The sequence below is a fragment of the Ambystoma mexicanum genome, chromosome 11 (genome assembly GCF_040938575.1).
Source record: "Ambystoma mexicanum isolate Mex_15411 chromosome 11, UKY_AmexF1_1, whole genome shotgun sequence".
In the NCBI taxonomy this organism is placed as follows: domain Eukaryota; kingdom Metazoa; phylum Chordata; class Amphibia; order Caudata; family Ambystomatidae; genus Ambystoma; species Ambystoma mexicanum.
Window position 1 is genome coordinate 716,596,335 of NC_090934.1, and position 20,299 is coordinate 716,616,633.

Sequence of the window (20,299 nt, forward strand, 5' to 3'; positions counted from 1 at the left end):
CTTCAGGAGTAAAACGATAAGTAGAGGCTAAGGCGCCCACTCAACCCTCACACGTCTACAAACCAAAACCCAAAACAATCATTAAGGTAAACAGACACAGTCAAAAAATATACCTCCTTCCTGGCAAAGTGGGCAACAGGAAGAGAATACTCTTAAGAAGGGTGAGAATGTGGTTCAGGCGCAAAATGAAACAGTGAAGTATTATAGTCCAAATAAAGGAATGTCAAGGTTCTATAAAAATATATAAACATTTATTAAACACACCATGTACAATAACAACAAACTAGAAAAATACTACACAAAACCCACCCCTAAGGAAAGAACATAGAATGCAGCAATCTGGGTAATGAATCAGGAGTAATAGGCAAGCAAAAGCAACAATGTTCTTGAAAAAGGATATTTACTTGTGAGCAAAAAGGGTTAAAAGTTGTGTGGTATGAACTATTGGGCCTATAAATGGACAACGGGAGGCAGTTATCAGTCATTAGTACCTCCTTTGAAGTTCTTGGTGGTTCAGAAACGCCAAACCAGACTTCTTGGCGGTGTGCGAAGATCAGGAGATAGTAAAAGGTAGCAACAGACGGCCCTACTGGTCCATATCTTCTGAACAGTTCTGTAAACACGCTCCAAGCAGTTCAATGGTGAAACACACTAGGATCCCGGTTGGCCTGGCTCGCAGGGTGCTGTGAGTCCCAATCCAGAAGCTTAGGGACAAGATGAGTAATTTTCTCTTGCTCCCAAAAATAGGGAAACTGGTTTCCAACTGCAGGGGTCTTCCAACACAATGAGGTTCTGGGCACCGCTGTGGCTGGTAGAGTGGCGGTCTTGCTCCGGCAGCAGGTCACACCTTAGGTTACTGTGAGTCTCACTCCAGGGACTTAGGGACAAGATGGGTCCTTGATCTCAGGTTCCCAAACATAGGGGAGGCTGTCACACCTCAGGGATCCTCCAACAATGTGAGCTCCTGGGTACACCACTGTGTCTGGGCGAGCAATGGCCCTGGTCCAGTAGCAGATCACCCGCATGGTCCTGCGGGGTGGCTAGGGTCAGGTTTATGTTACAGCTGAGAGTCACAGTGATGATATAATATATTTATTGAGTCACTCAGGTGAGATTGAATATTGGATGATCCATAGTGGGATTGAAATCAATTGTGTCAAAGAATGTTGGAGGAAGCTAAGACAGATGGTAAAGTTTTGCAAAGTTGGAATTAGATTGCGCGCAACAAGCATTCTGCTTAGCATATCTCTTTTTGCTATTACCCCTTGGATGTTCATGTTGTGCTTTCAATTTTGTTGGGACCAGCCCTGAATTGAATGTCATCAAAGTAGTAGTTGGGTGTAATTTATTAGCTGCAGAGATTAACCCAAATTTGTTCCCTGGCTTTGGATTCTGTGTCAGTGCAGCTCAGAAGGAGGTTGTTGCTGTTTGCTTCTTGCGGTTAGTTAAGGCTGACAGACTTGCAGTATCAGTTGTATCCAGCAAGGCAGTGAGAGGATGAGTTAAGAGCATTGGTGTGCAAGTGTGAACTGCCATAACTGACTGTGCAACTCCCCAATTTAGCGCAAGGGCCGTACTACCCTTTGCAATGCCGTGAAAAGCAGCATGCAAACAAATAAACTATAATCTCCGTAAGGGGAAGGCATACAAGAAGACAAATGGCTACAAGAGAGCCGTTATGTGATTCTCATGAGCACAGAGCCCATGTGAGGTTGTCGGGAATCAGGATTCCAAAAATCAACATACACCCCTCACGAGCCTCCTGTCATAGTCTGTCATATAACTGCATATTTCAAACAGACCACTAACAGCTCTGGGACTGAAACCAAGGGTGTGAATTCTTTGGGGGATAAACTGAATACTTTTGTGGGGACACACATATCGACTGCTGACTTGAATACTTCCATTGGAGACATCGACAACAACTCCTTGCTGGAGTTATGTTACGCGCTCTGCAATATTACCAGGAGAAACCGACCCCTCTTTACCTGGGGATACATTGTCTAAGGAGGGGGAGGTTTCTATACCGCAAAGCACACTGGCAATAGTTATTACTACCCTGTGCATGTCAGTGTCTCCTAAATTATTTTTCTCTCATCAGTCTCCTTCAGCTGGCGTTGTACCGACTAATTTTGAGTCCATGCACCACGAAGATGAGCATGAGGATATGGCTAATAAATCTTCCTCACCAGATGTTCTACATTTTGCTCTACACATTCTATTAAAGCTGTGTGGTTGCATTCATGAAGATGTCTAAAAACAAAGTATGCATATTCTGCAATTACAATCTTTTCTTGAGACAAATGGTGTTCTTACAACAGAAAGAGGCAGTTTACGTAATAAACCCATAGAGCCTGGTGATACTACGCCGACCATAATACAGTCTCAAGATCTTGAGGAAGCAAGAGATCAACCAGAAGCATCTTTACGATCACCGCTTAGTTACTTAACCCACAAGCAAATTCGAAGGAGGGAAGAACAGATAAGTGCTGCTGCCCAAAAAGCGGGTCCTGAGTCTTTTCCAAGAGAAGATTCTAATCAACACTTACAGTTATGAATGAGAGACAGAAGAACAAGCCAACCAGGAAAAGAGCAGTGCGTAAAAGAAAAAGACAATAACAAAAAGTGGGCACTCTGACAAGTTGACCCATGAAGGATAATGTAGCAAGCACAATTGATCAGGTGTCTTCATTCCAAGACAGAATGCTTATTTAGCTAAAGCAGTGGAGCATAACTCAAAGAGGCCACACATGGTATCAGGGGGCCCAGCGATTCCAACTGCAGGTACGGATGCAGTATGCCAACCGAATAATACAGTCTCCCCCCACAATGATTCCACGATTGTCCCAATCCTGGATGCCCGAATATTAACAATAAGGAACAAAGTGGATGCTTGTTCGAAAAAGGCATATCAATAGATCCGAATTGCTGAATGTGAAAATCCCTTCATTGCCCCTCTTAAATTCTTGTGACTTTTAGTTCTTTAATACATTCTGTTGAGAGCATGGTGACCTTTGGTAGGGTGGACATTTCAGGTGATAATGACTTACTCTCAACATTCTTTGGAGGTATTGCCCAGATGTTTACATCAATACCCTACTTGGAAACAGTGTTATCTAATACACGGTTATGGGGGTTATGGGACCATGTCCCCACCTCATGGTGAGAACCTCACAGAGGATATTCAGCCTCCCTTTCCACCTTGGTGACAACCTTTATTAAAAAAGCTTCTATTGACTTCAGGTCAGCACACCTTTTGTTTCCTCCCCTGTTTCCAGGACGACTAATTATTTTCATGTCGGTCATTTCGAAATGAAAATAAAAAAAGCAAAATAAAATACAGATGGTAAACTTTTGGATGCCCTGCGAGTGTGCAAAGTCCTGTGTGTTAGATGTACACCTGCTTTCATAAATTCTTTTATACTGGGGGGATTTTCCTTATTTTGTCAGGCAGAGCAAAGGTTTGAAATTCAATTTATATTGCTGCATCCATCACTTTTCCCACCGGTCATCAACACATTTTGATGCTGATAAAAATACATTGGATTTCTAACGAATCTGCCAGCTTTTAGTAACTAAAAGCTGTCGGATTCCTTTGGAATCCTTGTTAAATGGCTATCTCCGTGCATTTATGGTGGGAGGCATTTATACTTGTTTGCACTATGAAGAGCAAATGAAGCACGGAGAGCCGGGTCCCAGCAGATTCACATTAATTGTTTGCATACTACAAACAGTGAAAGGTTCCCAAGGAGGACTTCGGTACAAGTAGGTATAGAGTGAGGTGCTCACATTCATGCAATTTGCAAACATTATAAAATGATCTCCATGTTTAAAATGTTGCCTTACTAGGATTGACAAACTATAATGCAGACTATAATAAATAAGGAAATAACTAAAATCATAAATATTGCATATATATTTCATATATATCCACCAGAAATTCAGCTGTCTCAGTCCTGTAGTACAGTAACATAGTGGTGGCTCACCAAGTCTGTCCCATTGATATTCCATGATATGATATGATATGATATGGTATTTGTAACGCGCCTATACACATGTGTTTCATGCATGCATCCCACTCTCCGGTCTCAGTAGCAGGAGGGAAGCAAAAGCAAGTCCACTCCAGCGTCAGCCTTATATGCATACCCCCATCCTTATTTTTGGGCTGGCAGGATTCTGTATATAATTTAAGTAGGCAATGGGCCTCATTACGAGGTAGGAGTTAGCCATGGTGCTATTAGCACCATGGCTACCCCCTTACCGCATACCGGGTCCGGGTTCTCGGAATCGGTACTTACCGGGTCAATCCAACCTTGGAGGACCCAGTAAGTACCCATTCTGAGGACCATTCCCCATTCCCATTTGAACCCCCATAGGGCTCAATGGGAATGGGGAAGTAGCTAATAACGGTACAGCTCTGAAGTCCCTTACTGGGTCCCGTCCTTAACACCTGGTCAGACCAGTTGTTAAGGAAGGGACCCGCTAAGGGACCTCTGAATATGGAGGTAAGGGATTACCGGCACCAGCACCGTTACCTGTGCCAGTAATCCCTTACCGCCTACCGGGTAATGAGGCCCAATTTGTACTTCTGGGACCTTGAACAGGTGAGGGAGAGTAAGCTGCATTCCAGGCTGCTGAGACTGCCTGCTCCCTTGTCCTCTGGATTTCAGATGTTGTAAATTCTACATTAGTGCAGTTCCACTTATATAACATCAACTACTTATATACTGGGCAAGGAAACAGGCATGTTTTGAAATTTCAAATTTATATAAAGAAAAATTACAGTTAAATCCAAACAAAGGTGGTCTACAGCTTTATGCCAGGGAATTCACCAGAAGGTTACACAAACAGCTGGTCTTGGGACATAAAATGGACCTGCCTGCAAACATCTCGCTATTTTCCACACACAAGCACTATTTTTGTATTCAGGAAGTAATGTTGTTCATTTAAAATGAACACAATCTTAGTATCCAACCTGGAAAAGTGTTCAGATTACTTTAAATGGTTTTAAGCACCTCTGCCCTTCCATTTCACAAAATAGTCTACTTGTGCATTTCAGATTCAGGGTTTGCATGAACTTTTATATTTTGCACTATTTTCTATACATTGAAACAATCCCTTTAAGTTGCCATTCATCTACAAAAGCGTTCATGATTACTTCTCCCATCAGTGCCAAATGATTAATCATTTTCTGTCAGGCTATTACCCCTCAGGACTGATTCATAGCCAGAAATATTTACTTTGCCAGTAGAAACAGACAGATCTTCTTTTAGATGGGCTCAATTTTACAAAAAGAAACTGCACATAGATTGTACCAAAAGTGCTGTCAGTTTCACACTTCACTCTCAATACAAAAATGTGATTGGTTTTATAGAAATGAATGTCTCAATTTATGTTATGTTAAGTTAATTTATACCACACACTGTTACCATTAGCATGGACTCCAGGCACTCACATGGTTCTGTAGAAAAATTGGTTGGGTAGGTTAGTGAGGGAAGAGGGAGTTGGATAGAGGTTGTGTGTTTCTGTTGGTGCTTGTAGAACCAGGAGGAACTCACTTCTATGTGAGTCAGCTTTCTAGGGGTCTTTGGATTGTGCACTGAAGTTACTGTGTCCAGTGACTGGGTGTTTGTTTGCAGCAGTGAATTCTTATGATTTATGTGTGAGGCAAAGCTGGACCATTAGATCATATGCCGTATATGAGGGGTATTCTGGAGAGGAACTAGGAATGGGAATGGTTAGTGGTTGGTACATTGTCTTTGTTTTATTGTTGGTTCCAGAATCTGTACTGTCCTTGGATTATTTCGGGTCACCGGAAATATTGTTGGCAGTGCCCATTTTATGCTAATCACTGTGAGTTGAATAGCCAGGTTTTCAGTCATTTTCTGAAGCTGAGGTGCTTTCTGTTGTTCCTTTCTCCCTCAGAATTGAGTTCCATAGATTGGCAATTAGACAAAAGAATGCCCTTTCCTTTGAATTTCCTTTTTTCGTATTGTTTTGTTTGCATTTGGAGGTTGTCACCTGATCATAGGTTTTCTCCTGGCTGGTAGTGGTTGATCTTGGTTCGGAGGAATTTGGCTCTTTGTCTGTGTAGCTATTTGTGGGCGATGCATAGGGCTTTGAAGTTAATGCATTTTTCTTTACTGGGAGCAACTGTAGGCTTCTCAGGGCTGGTGGGATGGGGTCTCTTCTGTTTAGTCTTTGTAGTATACTTGTTGGAGTTTTTTAATGAGCCTTTCCAAGGTAGAGGCTGTTTGCATAGTCTATTCTTGATAATACTAGTGAGATGATTGCAAGGCTTCTGTTTGGGAAGGAGAGGTAGCGGAGGATCACTCTATGTAGTCACAGGAGGTAGAATAATTTCTTTGCCATAACATTGACTTGTGGCTCTAGTGAGAGTCAGCTGTCCATGAGCATTCCCAGATAGTTTATCACGGCCGATATTTCTGGTTCGGTCACCAAACCAGGTTGCCAGTTCAGTTGTGTATCTGTTGCATTATTCTCTGGGAGTGTGATCATTATTTCTGTTTTGGTCAGGTATAGCTTGAGGTTGTGGGTTGTCATCCAGCTGTATATTTGTTGGTGAGGCCATTATTGAGGGTATTGTTTGAGTCTTGGGTTGCAGCTAACTTGAGGATAACTTGGGTATCATTGCATAGTTGTAGGCAGTCAGTTTGTGGTTTGAAATGATTTTCATGAAGGGGGACATGTAGATGTTGAAAAGGAGTGGGGAAAGGCTAGAGCCTTGTGGTGTGCCACAGATGATGTGTTTTGTGTTGGAGGTAAATGGCGGTAGGTAAGTTCTTTCGGTTCAGTTATTGAGGACACATTTTAGCCATTATAAAGTGGAGACTTATACACTCCATTAGTGTTGTGTTTCTGATTGTGTCGAACATGGCTGATATGTCCATTACTATAAGGGCAGAGCATGTGCTGGTGTCTGCATTTATTGTTAGGTTGTCCCATATGGATAGAAGTGGTGATTCAGATCCTCTCATGGGTCTGAAGCCGACTTGTGAGTGGTTGAGTATTCCGTTTGTTTCTACGTGGTTAAGTAGGATTTTTTATATGTGGTACTCCAGTAGCTTTGCCAGGTAGGGTAGATTAGAGAAAGGTCTGTAAATGGTCGGATCTTCAGTGCTTCCTGTATAGTTTTTTAAGGAGTGGCTTGATGTAAGCTTATTTGAAAGATTTTGGTAGTACTCCTTTGTTTAGCGATAGATTCATCAATAGCTGGAAGTAGGATGCTGGGGTGCTGTGGTTCAGAATTTCTTTGTAGATGCCTGGGGGGCATGGGTCACTGGGGGATCTGGCGAAGTCAGTGTCATTTATTAGTGTGGAGAAAACATCTTTATCCATGGGTTCAAATTGGTTGAGTGTTGTTGTGGTTGGTGGCAAGCCTGTTTTTGGTGGTTCCATAATTGTACTTGTGTTTATTGTTGTGTTGTGTGGCTTGCTTCAATGGTCTGTTGTATTGTTCCTATTTCTGTTCTTGGTGTTGGTGATGTTGTCCATAGTGATTGTGATGGAATGATGCCTTTATTCCAGGATGTGGGGTTTTTGATTTCTTTAATGAATTTGAAGAGTTATGTTTGTCCGTTTGCTGCCGATTGGATTCTTGTGCCATAGTATGTTTTTTGAATGGAGGGTTTTTGAATTTTTGGATGATTTTGAAGAGTTTGTTTTGTGGGGTTGTTGCAGATTGGATTCGTGTGGCATAGTATGTTTTTTTTTCTTTAAGGACTTGTATATTCTTAATTTGACTATAATGGAAAAACAGTGTATTTTCATGTTATACTGCCCCTGTGTCACTTTAAATTAGCACCTCCTTTTAACTCCCAGACCACATCACTCCAGGGAGGTATCAATGACAGGGCTATTAGGTAATATGGATTTACATTGGGACATTTGTACTTACTTTCAAGTGGGGCTTTTTCTTTTGGGAATTAATCTAGACCCTCTCCGTTTGGAATTCCTCAATTAGCACAATCCCATAAGCTGCTGTGGACACGTTCCCATATGGATTGCGCGTCTTCTTTAGAATAGGGATCCTCCTTGCTCCAGCCTTTATGAAATCCCAGCTCTCCAGTTGGTATCTGTGCTAATAATCACGATAATGCCTGTTCTATTAGAGTAAATGGCATTTTACAATAAACACTGTCCTGCCCCTGCCATTTTGATCTACTTATTTCCATTGGATTGCTCTGTCCTTAGACACTCCTTGATGATACTCCCCTAATCTTGATTGGATGGTTATGTTTTTGAACCATGTCACTTAAAAAATAAAGTAGGCGCCATTGACTCCTCATACACAATTGCAATTTCGTGTTCCCCTCATAGCGTTTTTATTAAAACAGGCATCATCAGAATCCTGAATACACCCACACGCATATTTACCTTACATACGTCTGTGACATATTGCTTTCTGAAGTTATTCATTTGTCACAATTGTTCATAATTGCAAACGAGTGATGAAAATGTATTTTTGTTTAACATGGCACCTTTCTTGAGACAGCTTCCAGCTCTTCAGGTTGGGTGCAGCTCATTATAACAGCTGAATCAGAGGAAGCACACTGGAAGAAACAGTGACACTTCTTGCACCTTTCACTGTGTTACCAGGCATTTAATTTGCCTTTGATTTTACTCACAATGTAAACTCTTAAAAATGCAAGGATATAATGGAAATTACTTTGTCCAAGAACCGTTGCATGAGAGGGTTCCAGCCAGACGGCTGAACCCTTCTCAGTGCTTCTTTTATGGACTTCACCTCATGCTATATGTATTACAGTTTTAGTGGACCACCAAATAATCTGTATCAGTTGCAATACTGCTAATGCTGTTTGAACCTCTGACTGATAACTTGTTCAGGTTATTCGTTTAGTGCTTCTATATTCCAATTGGATACTGTAAGGGAAATACATATATGGCCTCTCTATCATTCTTCTACTCAGGACTCTGCTGCAGTTATTTCCACAGTGCCCGGCGCTACATATATCATACATAGTATCGACTCATAAATAACATGCCTTTTACATCCATTTCCTGTTGTAAATGTTCAAAAATATTGCTTGTACTCATAATTAGCAGAGCCTCCCATGGCATCCCCTTTAGTCTTACTATGATTAACTTGCAGAATTAACAATTCTTTCCGATTCAGAAACTGAACATATCCCAACAAGTCCCTCCTCCATGGTCTAGACTTTTCTGCATATTGCATGTATGTGTTCTTACAAGATAAAAGGATTGCCACAGATCTTAGATGCAACATCACCTCTTAGCTAAATACAGTATTGTTTTTGGGGAAGCATTAAACAAAACACACTGCTTGCCATTTGAATAATAGGATCGTTTCCCATTAGGTTTGATGTGCTTTTTATTGCAGGAGAGCTGCTCCTTCTGCAGAGTTTTCTGTGGATAAGACTCGTCATCTGATGTCCTTCCTCACCATGCTTGGCCCGAGTCCAGACTGGAATGTTGGGTTGTCGGCTGAAGACTTGTGCACTAAGGAATGTGGATGGGTGCAGAAGGTGGTTCAGGACCTGATTCCATGGGATGCAGGCACTGACAGTGGAGTCACCTATGAGGTAATTGTAATGAATATACCAAAGCCAATTGAATGTGTACATGCCAAGAGCCTTAGCTGTTTACGATGCATCTTCATCCTACTTACATTGTTCCTCTATCACACCTCATTCCCAACATTTAATTATTGGCAATTGTTCTTTGTGCTTTCTCTTCGTTTCCCAACCATACTTCTTTCATATATAGTTCAACAGATGTCTGACGATTATTCCCCACCTCGTATTTGTATGATTGGTTCCAACAGTTGCCCCATTTTTCATTGGGGAAAAATCTGCTACAATGATGTGAAATCGGACCGGCAAACATGTGTGGTGCTTGACATAGTCAATAGCGTATGTGAATCAAGGAGAGACCAAAACAAAACATTGGAGACCATTCTTTTGAAAACACGCAGATTGCAAACAAGAAAATCAGCTAAACCTACAAATGTTCTCTCTCTCTCTCTCTCTCTCTCTCTCCCCCCTCCCTCTGCGCTCTCTCGCTCTCCCGCCCTCCCTCTGCCCCTCTCTCTCTCTCTCTCTCTCTCTCTCTCTCTCCCCCTCCCTCCCTCCCTCTGCGCTCTCTCGCTCTCCCGCCCTCCCTCTGCCTCTCTCTCTCTCTCTCTCCCTCCCTCCCTCCCTCTCTCTCTCTCTCTCTCTCCTCCCCCCTCCCTCTGCGCTCTCTCGCCCTCTCTCTCTCTCTCTCTCTCTCTCTCTCTCCCCCCCTCCCTCTGCCTCTCTCTCGCCCTTCCTCTGCCTCTCTCTCTCTCTCTCTCTCTCTCTCTCTCTCTCTCTCTCTCCCCCTCCCTCCCTCCCTCCCTCTGCGCTCTCTCGCTCTCCCGCCCTCCCTCTGCCTCTCTCTCTCACACTTCCGCCCACCTTCCTAGCACATTCTTTCTCTTTCTTTTTCCTTCTTGCTCTGTCCCAAATATTGCACGTGGAATGCAATAGCCAGCGATCATGGCACTGTAGCGTTTGCAAAGTTATGCAGCTCAAGTCTGACCATGGTGACTACATTCCGAACGTGGTCATGCATTCAACAGTACTATCATGGTTCTGAACGAATATAGCTTACAATTTACTATCTGGGATTACCATTTCGATGTCATTGTAATGAAGATGGAGAATAGCACACACAAAAGGTGAATGTGAAATGTTCTCATTGTTGTTCGAATACTTTGTCATAACTTAACAATACATTATTTTTGAATGACATTAATAATTAGCATATGCCATTATGTATTTCTCCGCATGCAATAACTCTCTGTACACTTTTACTATAAACCCGAATAATGAAGATACTCAGTCACACATTCATCAAAATTGTCACAGTGGCTGTCATTTTGTAGACACATAGCACAAATCACAGCCAAACCTATGTAGTGGGCCCGAATCAGTCCGACACAGACCGGACATTTCTATCAGGTTTATTCAAAATATTAAAGAAAATACCTATCTTGCCCTATTGCTATAGGGATGTTCCCTAACTATCCAAACGAACTAAGATGCTCAGCTGTTGTCAGAAAGTCCAGCTAAAAATATGTCCTTTGTCCAAAACCTTATCTAACTGACCCTGCCACTAAACCAATTATCTAAAGTTTGCCAAAAGAATCCCTCTTCCTTCGCTGCTTCCCTTTGGCCGTCGGTCTTGAGGCTTTACTTCAGGGTTCACTTAGTTCATATATACATCAGATGACAAAAAAGGTCATCCTCTAGAACCAAGTTCATTATGATGGTCTCCTCTGGTTCTCAATTTCTGATTTATGAGCTCCTATAGCACCTGCCAACTACTCATAGGGGGTCATTCCGAGTTAGGAGGTAAGGGGAAAACGATGCCGGAAAAGGATTACCGGCATCGTTTCCCGTTACGGGCTATTCTGACCTACCAGAGCGTTATTTATGGCGCCGTAAAGTACGAGGTCGTAAATAGCAGTCTAGTGGCGCGTGCCCGACACTCCATGCTGAAATTAGCGGCATGGCATAAACCGGAGCTGATCCCAAGTAATGCGGACATGCAAGAAACGGCCTCCACAAGGCCGCAAAGTACCTTACCGGCATGGAGTAAATAACGGCATTGCCGAGAAGGTATTAAGAACCATGAGCGGTGTTTCCAAGAGGCACAGGTGCACTCAATCAGCACAGGTGGAGGCAATGGAGTCTAGCACAGCACAAAAGGAGCACACCCACACACCACACCCCCTCCCACACCAAGATTATACCAATTGTAGCAGCATTCCTGGAGCTGGAGGCCCTGCTTGCAAGGCAGCAACTACAACAACGGCAAGAACAACAACCACAGCCCCCATCACAGAGGATACACAGGAGGAGAAGGAGGGTGAGACAGGCCAAGCATGCCCTACCGGTGCAGCCAACAGTACCACGCCGGCAGCCCCCAATCCCCCGTATCAGAGCCACCCCCTTCAACCTCACACCAGAGCAGATCCACACCCTGTACCGGCTTGACTGGGACACCATTACCACCATAGTGGACCTGATACATGTCCATATAGTGAGCCTCATAGAAATCAGCACTGCCATCCCCCTATACTGAAGGTAGTGTCTGTGCTCCACTTCCTTGCCACAGGCACCTACCAGCATACAGTGGGACACATGCATGGCATTTCACAGCCATATTTTCTCGGATACTCAACCAAGTGCTGGATGCCCTCCTCAACCACACAAGGGACTACACATCCCTACCCTGGACTCCCCAGGAGATATATGATACAAAAGTTGCCTTCCATGTACTGGCAGGCATGCCAAATTGCATAGGTGCCCTTGACTGCACCCACGTTGAATTGGTGGTCCCGCATGCCATGGAGGTGCCGTATCGCCACCACAAGTAATACCACCCCATCAACGTCCAGATGGTGTGTAATGCCAGTAAAGCCATCACACATTGCAATGCCCGATACCCCGGATCAACTCATGACTCCTTGGTCCTGCGGAACTCCACACTACCACGCTACATGGAGCGACATGCCGGACGACATGCCTGGCTGCTTGGGGCTGTGAGTATGATGGCTGCCTACTTCACCTGGGTTGGAAAGGGCGGGGGGGATACCTACTTCGCCTGGGTGGGAAAGGGGGGGGTGCCTACTTCACCTGGGTGGGAAAGGGGGGGAGATGCCTACTTCACCTGTGTGGGAAAGGGGGGGAGATGCCTACTTCACCTGGGTGGAAAAGGGGGGGGGATGCCTACTTCACGTGTGTGGGAATGTTAGCGCCAGTGCACACAGAACACTGTGCCCCACGGCAAGTGACACGACACATGACTACCTAACCACACAGTGATGAGCCGACACCTAACACAACATGACTAACAGGAAACCTGGCCAAATACCAAAACACATGCACCACTCATCGGCGGCCCTTACACACCGTAAGGGCATCCTGCACCATGCAGTGCAATAACACCGTGTCGCAGACTTCGCATCTCACCACACAGGACAGTCATCCCTGGGAGTGCATAGAAGTGAGTCTAACGGGGATCCCACAGAGATTCTGCAGGGGAAGTGGATACAGGACAGGCAGGTTGTACTCCTTGCCCTGTGAGCCCTGGGGTATCACTCACCCCGGAGTCGCTGTGTGCCACCTGGCTGTATGATGGTGTGTCATGGGTATGGCCAATGTCATTGGTGTCCTCCATGTTGGCTCCCGATATTGATGGGGGGCTGTCTGTCACATCGAGGAGGCACATGGCTGCATTCTCACCAGCCACACTGGACTCCTCAGAGTGCAGCATGGGAAATGAGTCCAGCGGCACTGCAGGCATGGGTAGGGGTGCGGGTGGGGGTTGTGCACCCTCCATGGGGGTTGCTGGAGCAGGTGGTGTTGCTTGTGTTGTCTTCCTGCTTGCAGGTACGCAGCAGCCCCTGACTCTGCCCCTGGAGGTACTGGCTCGAGTGCTTTCCTGGTCCTCGCTGTCATGCTCGCTGCCTGTGGGGGGGGGGGGAAGAGAGAGACGGCATGAGCAATGATTTGGGGGTCAGCATTTCTACATGCCTATGGTATCACAATGGGATTACAGCGGTTGTTGACATTTGGGTGGTGAGTGGGACAGTGATCTGGGCTTGGATGGTAAATGCATGCAGATGTCTGGGTCACTCATGTTGGCGGAGTACTGTGATGACTCACATTCACAATGTTTACAATCACTGCCCCGTGTGCCTCACAGATTCGGCCTCTTTGTGTGGTATGGCCCATATGGGTTACAGCCTTGCACCTAACATCAGCCTGGGTCCCACTTGTTACAGCATGATTTCATTGGAGGGGGGGGGTTTGCCCAACCATGATGTGACACCTTGCCCAGCCCTTGGCAGTGACTTACGTTAGGAATGCATGTTCTGTCTTGACTCATGACACTCACCTCCATCAGCGGATGACGCTGCACCGCACTCCATTTCTCCAACCCCTTCTATGGCTTCTGTGCCAATGATGGCCGCACATGTTTCCTCCCACGGCATAATTTTGATGGGGAACCTGGCCCTCCTCCTGTCTCCAGGGCCTGACTTCTGTTTGCCGAGAGGATGGCCCGCACCCTGAGACGGAGGTCATCCCACCGTTTCCTGCAGTCCTTGGTGGTGCGGGGGGTGTTTCCCACGACGCTCACCCTCTGTGCCACCCAGGCCCAGATCTCTTTCTTCCTGACGACAGTGGGCCTCCGCATATCACTGCTGAATACAGTGTCTGCTTGTTCGTGCAGAGTGTCAACCAGTACCTGGAGCTCATCCTGGGTAAAGCGTTCCTTCCTTATGCGTGCAGCACCCTTTTTTAATGCTTTGGGCATGATACTGGTCTCGAATGCCTATTTCTCTGATCACTATATGCCTCCGGGTCCTGTATGTAGAGGATGGCAATGGATTGTGATTTTAAAGATGGCCGCCGTGCTCCTTCCCGTACCTGTGCGATGACGTTTTTTCCGGTTCTGTTTTTTAACAGTGACTGTAAATAGCGGGGACCGCTATTTACAGTTACCGCTACTTTCTCTATGTTGGTAGTGTTATTTACGGTGCGCTTGTTGCCGGTAAGGGCTTTTGGGGCCCTTTTATGGCATGGCGCTGAGGTACTTTACCAGCATGGCGCAAAGCGCATGCACGCGAAGTCGGAATAGGCCGATTTTTACTGTCTTGTGCCAGCACGGAAACGCTCTTTACGCCATGCCGGTAATCGCCTATACTTACCGCCCGACTCAGAATGAGGCCCATAGGTTTGGGTTAACTATGGGTGTACTGCCTATCTGTATTCCAATAATCATAATGGTTTCCTTCAGATAGTCTCTACAGTTCTACTATCTCATTCTCTTTCTACTTGATTCTTCTGGTCTTTTGTACCACTCCTGTGATGTCTCTGTTAGGCTCCTTCTATGAGCCCTTGGCATAACATACAACCTTGACTCACATTGTTGCTCACAGTCTGTCATTAAGGAATACCCCCTCTCTTCAATATGTAACTTTGCCCACTTCTTCCATCCTTCACAGAATACTCTTTCAGGCCTTCTCAACCCCTCATGCTTAGTATCATCACTCACTTTCCTTGGCTTCTTGGGATGTATTGCTTTCTCAAAGTCCCAATGTGAGTATTATAGTTTTCCAAAGTTCCTTTATTTAAGAAATGTTTCCCAGTCGGCCTCCCCCTTCTTCATTCAACCCTGGTACCTTAGTTTATCACAGATAGCATTTCAGATGTTGGCACTCATTCAGTCTCCTACTTTGATTGGTCCTCTCTGTGCTCCAGACTTTCCAGCCGCATCACCCTCAGTGCTCCTGTGGTTTTCTGTGCTCTGTGAGGGTTTGCTGAAAGGAGGTTTCAGGTCTCCCATCTCTAAGGGTGTTGGCGTCATTGGATGGGCCCCAGGCCCACCACAGTTCTTCATTAGTCACTCCACCACCTCGGAGAGTTCTCCACACTGTCCTGACAGCAACTGCTGTTCCTGTTGCCGGGTCTGTGGAATCTTGGTCTGGCGTTTTCCGCTTCTCAGATTGCCTGAAGGCATAGCTGCATCAGAACACTGCCCATGCTTGTCGCTCTCTCTTCTCTCTTGTGTTCCACTGCTCCTGGTTACATAATAGTTCACTCTTAAAGGGATATTCCCTTTTCTTTCAGGTGTCACTTGATCCAGCATTGCAGATATGGTGACTTGCATACTGAGTTCCCCACGGGAATGAGACTGTTTGTCCCCTAAGAGGGAAGGTCACCCCTAGTGAGGTTCCACTTGCTCAGACCGCTAGGGATGTTCTTGCAGAGAGGGATCTCCTTCCTAGCCTCAAAGCAGGTGGCTAACCCTGGGAGAGAAGGGACAAATACTCTTGATTTGTCACACCTTCATTGCAATGTTTGTGATTCATAGATCACACAGAAGGCTTATCAGAGTAAATGCGCAGATGGCAAGACCAAGACAAAGACCACCTTAAAGTGATGACAACCTTATCAGTCCCTTCCTCCAAATCACTGTCAGTCTTGCATATCAAAGGTGACATTGCAGTGTACTGTTCTGTGCACTGAGCTGTTGCACTGAGCAACCTGTTACTTCACTCAGAAAGTCCAAAATTCTGCATTGGAAATTCACAGAGGAATGTGCTGCTTGGTGTCAGCGGAGGAAGTAGGAATAAACTGTGAATGTCACAAAAGAAGGAGAGTGGCAAATTGTGCAGAGACACCGGAACAAGAGGAGACCACTGTAGAGGGGTAACCCATAAGAGGAATCAGAGAAGAGACACAACATCATCAAGGTAGTGAGAGCACTGGATATCCCAAGGGAGTAGGAGAAAGTGAACAGGAAAAGGCCAAGTGACTGAGGAATGCCTGCAAAGTACCTGGATTGGAGAAATCTCACACTGAATCCTATAACCTGGATTGAGAGATTCCTAGTAAGCACCAAGCAATGTGAGAGAAATATTCCACTGAGTCTTGCAACCTAGAGTGAAAATTCCCAAGAAGGAGGAGCAATATGGAGAGAGTGAAGAGAGAGAGAATGCAATTTATCTTGATACATGGACTGAAGGTTCTCAAACATGTGAAAAATATACTTCGGTAAACTTCTTAAAAGAGACTTACAGGTCGTCATCACATTTTCACATTTTCATGTACACATCCAAATTCATGCCTGTAAGATGGGTTTTTTGCGTGGTCAAATCACAGGACGATCGCAAAGCACTCTTCTGCATACCTTATGGTGAATGATCATCCAGTTTGGAGCTTTGGAACCTGGGGGACAACTCTGTGGATTATTGGTTGAGATTGTTAAATAAAAGACCCCTCTAGTGGATTTCTCATTTCATAGATCCAATCAGAGCCCACAAATATCTTAAACGAAATGTGACCCTTTATTAAATACCTAGCTCACTTACTGTTCCTTGTCGGTTTAGCTAGGATGTGGAGGGAGGAGTACACAGAGCAAGCTCACAACTGAAGGGTATTTGGAGAGCTTTAAGCAGAGAGTTGAGGATTTATGAGGAGTTTGGGTGGTTTTAAGTGTTGATTTTTGTCTAGTTTGTAAGTCTCTGAAACGATTTCAGATCTGTTGACTAAGACTTGGTCCTCTCCCACCTGGAAGGCAGCACTGCGCTTTTGGAAGCCCTCTGGTGACAACCCAGCCCAAATTAACAAACACCTTTCTTTTCCAACTTACACCAATATCTTTCATCACAAACTGGTTTTGATAAGAAAGATGTTGTTAAAAGTTGACAATAGTGATTATTGGGCCTCATTACCACCAAAATCGGGTCCGGGTCCAGGTTCCCAGAATGGGGAATTACTGGGCCATTCAGAGTTCAGAGGGGCGGTAATTCCTCCCTCCAGGAACCCGTGCCCGGACCTTCCCCATTCCCATTTCAGCTCCTATAGGGCTGAATGGAAATGGGGAGGGAGCAAACAATGGGCCGATTATGGCCTGTTTGCTCCCTCTTCCCCTCGCGGGACCCGGTAAGCGTGCTTGGTTTGACCAGGCGATTACTTACCGGGTCCCACGAGGGGAGCTTGTAATGAGGCGGAACGGGTTTAACGGGTCCGCCTCCTTTAGCGGGTCCCGTTAACCTGTTCCGCCTCACTTGTAATGAGGCCCATTGTCTATAAATATCATGGATATTGTGCCTCAATTGATTAAAAACACTCAAATAACACTCAACAGGCAAAACATGGTGGAATTGAATTACTGTAAAAATGGAGCATATTTAAATGATTCATTGGTTTGTGTTACATTTGTTGGTAAGTGTATATGTTTCAGTATGATGACATATTTCTAACTGGGAAACCTTTCTTTATGTTTTTTTTTACTATAGCTACAATGTTGATTGAGTTATGTCTCTGTTGCCCATCCTTTATGTAATGTCTATAAGCATTAACATTACATTTGTTTTTTTGCAGGGTCATTTTGTGCTACGAATTGTAAAATTAGGCAGAGAGCGCAATGCTGCTTATTAAAGGCATTTGTTGGTTGTCTCATTATAAAGAAAATTGGAAAATTACAATATTCAGGTTTTCATAAAGTTTATTTTAGTAATACAAAAAAATACCATAAAAACCACAGCAATAATCAACAATCCTCCTGGGGAATCGTACCTTCACCTCTGCAGTGCGTCATTCCACAATTGACTATTTTTATGTCCCAGTAAAGTCTTGGGACTGTGTGACTGGGTTTAGAGTGTTGGGTGATTTGTGCATTGATTATTTCCCCATTCGGCTTGTGGTCAGGCTACAGGGCAAGTATGTCCCTGCAGATCTGTCTTATCAACCAGATGTTTCCCTTGAAGGCCAGAAGCGCTGGTTAAAATGGCAGTCAGTGAATCAAGAGAGTTTGAGAAGGACATAGTGACTAATAATTGGCGGTTGTTTGACATTTTTATTTCCAACAGTTCAGATCAGAGTATTATTTGGTCTGACCTTTAACATGTTTTGACTAATCTCTCAGTTACTAAGAAGGTGGGTAAAATGAAGTGAAGGTAGCACCCTTTGTGGTACAATGCAGACTGTACAAAATCTAAGTCTGTCCTGCTCAAATCTTTGAAGACTCCATGGCCATGAAGCACAATATAGTCATGGCTTGAGTGATTTACAAGAAAGCCATTGCTTGTAGAACATGTGAAATTGAAGACAAGTCTTGGGAGTAGTGGGTTAACTCATTGGTCACTAATAACATTAAACTTATTTGGGACATTGTAAATAATGAAAATGTTTAAAATAAATTTAAGCACAGAGGCAAGGTTGTGATGGTCTCGAACCAGGCTTGGCTTTCCCATTATTCCTCCTTATATGGCAGTGGTACTGTGGTGCTGGCTGGCGAATGACCATGAGCTCTGGATGGCAAAAGATAAAATTGCCTTTACAGTTGTGGAAATTCTGATAGCTTTGAAATCTCAGGCTAGGAATAGGGCTCCTGGCCCAGATAACGTTCCTGCCAATTTGTTTCTAGCAGAACTGGACCGTTGGGCCCCTATTTTCACTATGGGGTTCAATGCTATCTGTGCAGGAGGTACTCACCCTGTCTCTTGGTCTCATGCATTGATTCATCCAATTTACAAAAAGGGTCCACGGCTGTTTGCAGCCTCATATAGACCAATTTCTTTTTGGATTCACTGTTTAGGATCTTGGGGAGGGCTCTCCTGGGGAGGTTTGAGTCGTGGGCGGAGACTAGTAATATCCTCTCCCCTATTCAGCTGGGTTTTAGACTGGATCTTGGAACCGCGGAGCAGGCTTTGAATCTCTATTTGTTGGTGCCCCACTATATATGAAGGAGGAGCCTATTTTCCTGAGTTTCATGGATCTGAGCACTGCAATAGACAAGGTAAATCGTAACACGTTTTGGAGTGTGCTCCGATCCATGAACTGCCCTGGTGCTCTGGCGGACATGCTGGAGAGGTCACATCTCTCAATGGTGGTGTGTGTGAGGAGTGGGATATATGGATATTGCACCACATTTTTCCAGCTAGAGTGGAGGGTGAGACAGGGTTGTGTATTGGCCCCTCTGCTCTTCTGCCTATATGTAAACAGCCTATATGAACATTTACTGAAATCTACACTGGACACACCAAGGCTGGGCAATAGGCGCCTGCCATTATTGGTTTATGCAGATGATATGGCCTTATTAGCCTGTACCCCTAGGACTCTACAGTGTCTAGTTGATGATTACCTTCGATTTATGGATTAATTGGACCTGAAAATAAATGGCCAGAAATCAGCTGTTATGGTCTGCTGTACGGGGAAGCGTCCTCTGAAATGTTTGCCAATATTTAGCATCAGAGAGCTAATCCCTAGAGTGGACAATTTTGATTATCTGGGAGTCAGATTTTCATTGAACCTCTGCGCTGAAGCGCATGTTGATAAGCAGACCATACGATTTAAACAGGTGATTGGTGGGGTTGCGAGAGCTTGGAGCACAATCAAAACAAAGCCAATTAAGCATATGCTCAAAGTTTGTAACAGCAAAGGCACCTCTGTTGCAAGGTACAGTATGGATTTGTGGGGTTATGGCAAGATTGGATGCATTTAGAGAACACATTTGCTAAAAGAATATTAGGGCTTCTAGGTCAGCCCGTAATTTTGCTGTGTACCAGGTACTGCGATGCTGGTTTCTTAGTGATCTTATTGCATCCCAGCCTGTAAGTCATTGGATGAGAGTCTGGGGGAACAGTAAAGACACTTTGACTCATGAGCTAATTAATTATCTGGTATCTTAAAGCCTCACTGGTGGCAGTTGATGTGATTCAATGCTTTTATATGATAGACCTTATACCATTCTAATG

General features: G+C 44.6%; 1 protein-coding gene across 2 annotated transcripts in view; it reads left to right on the forward strand.

Moving 5' to 3' along the window:
- The window catches only part of SPON1 (spondin 1), a 1,209,493-nt gene that overhangs the window by 942,859 nt on the left and 246,335 nt on the right, over positions 1-20,299 (forward strand). For both annotated transcript variants that reach the window (XM_069623584.1, XM_069623585.1), the window contains exon 8: positions 9,383-9,584. In XM_069623584.1, the coding sequence (XP_069479685.1) occupies positions 9,383-9,584 (202 nt within the window). The remainder of the gene's footprint in view (positions 1-9,382; positions 9,585-20,299) is intronic.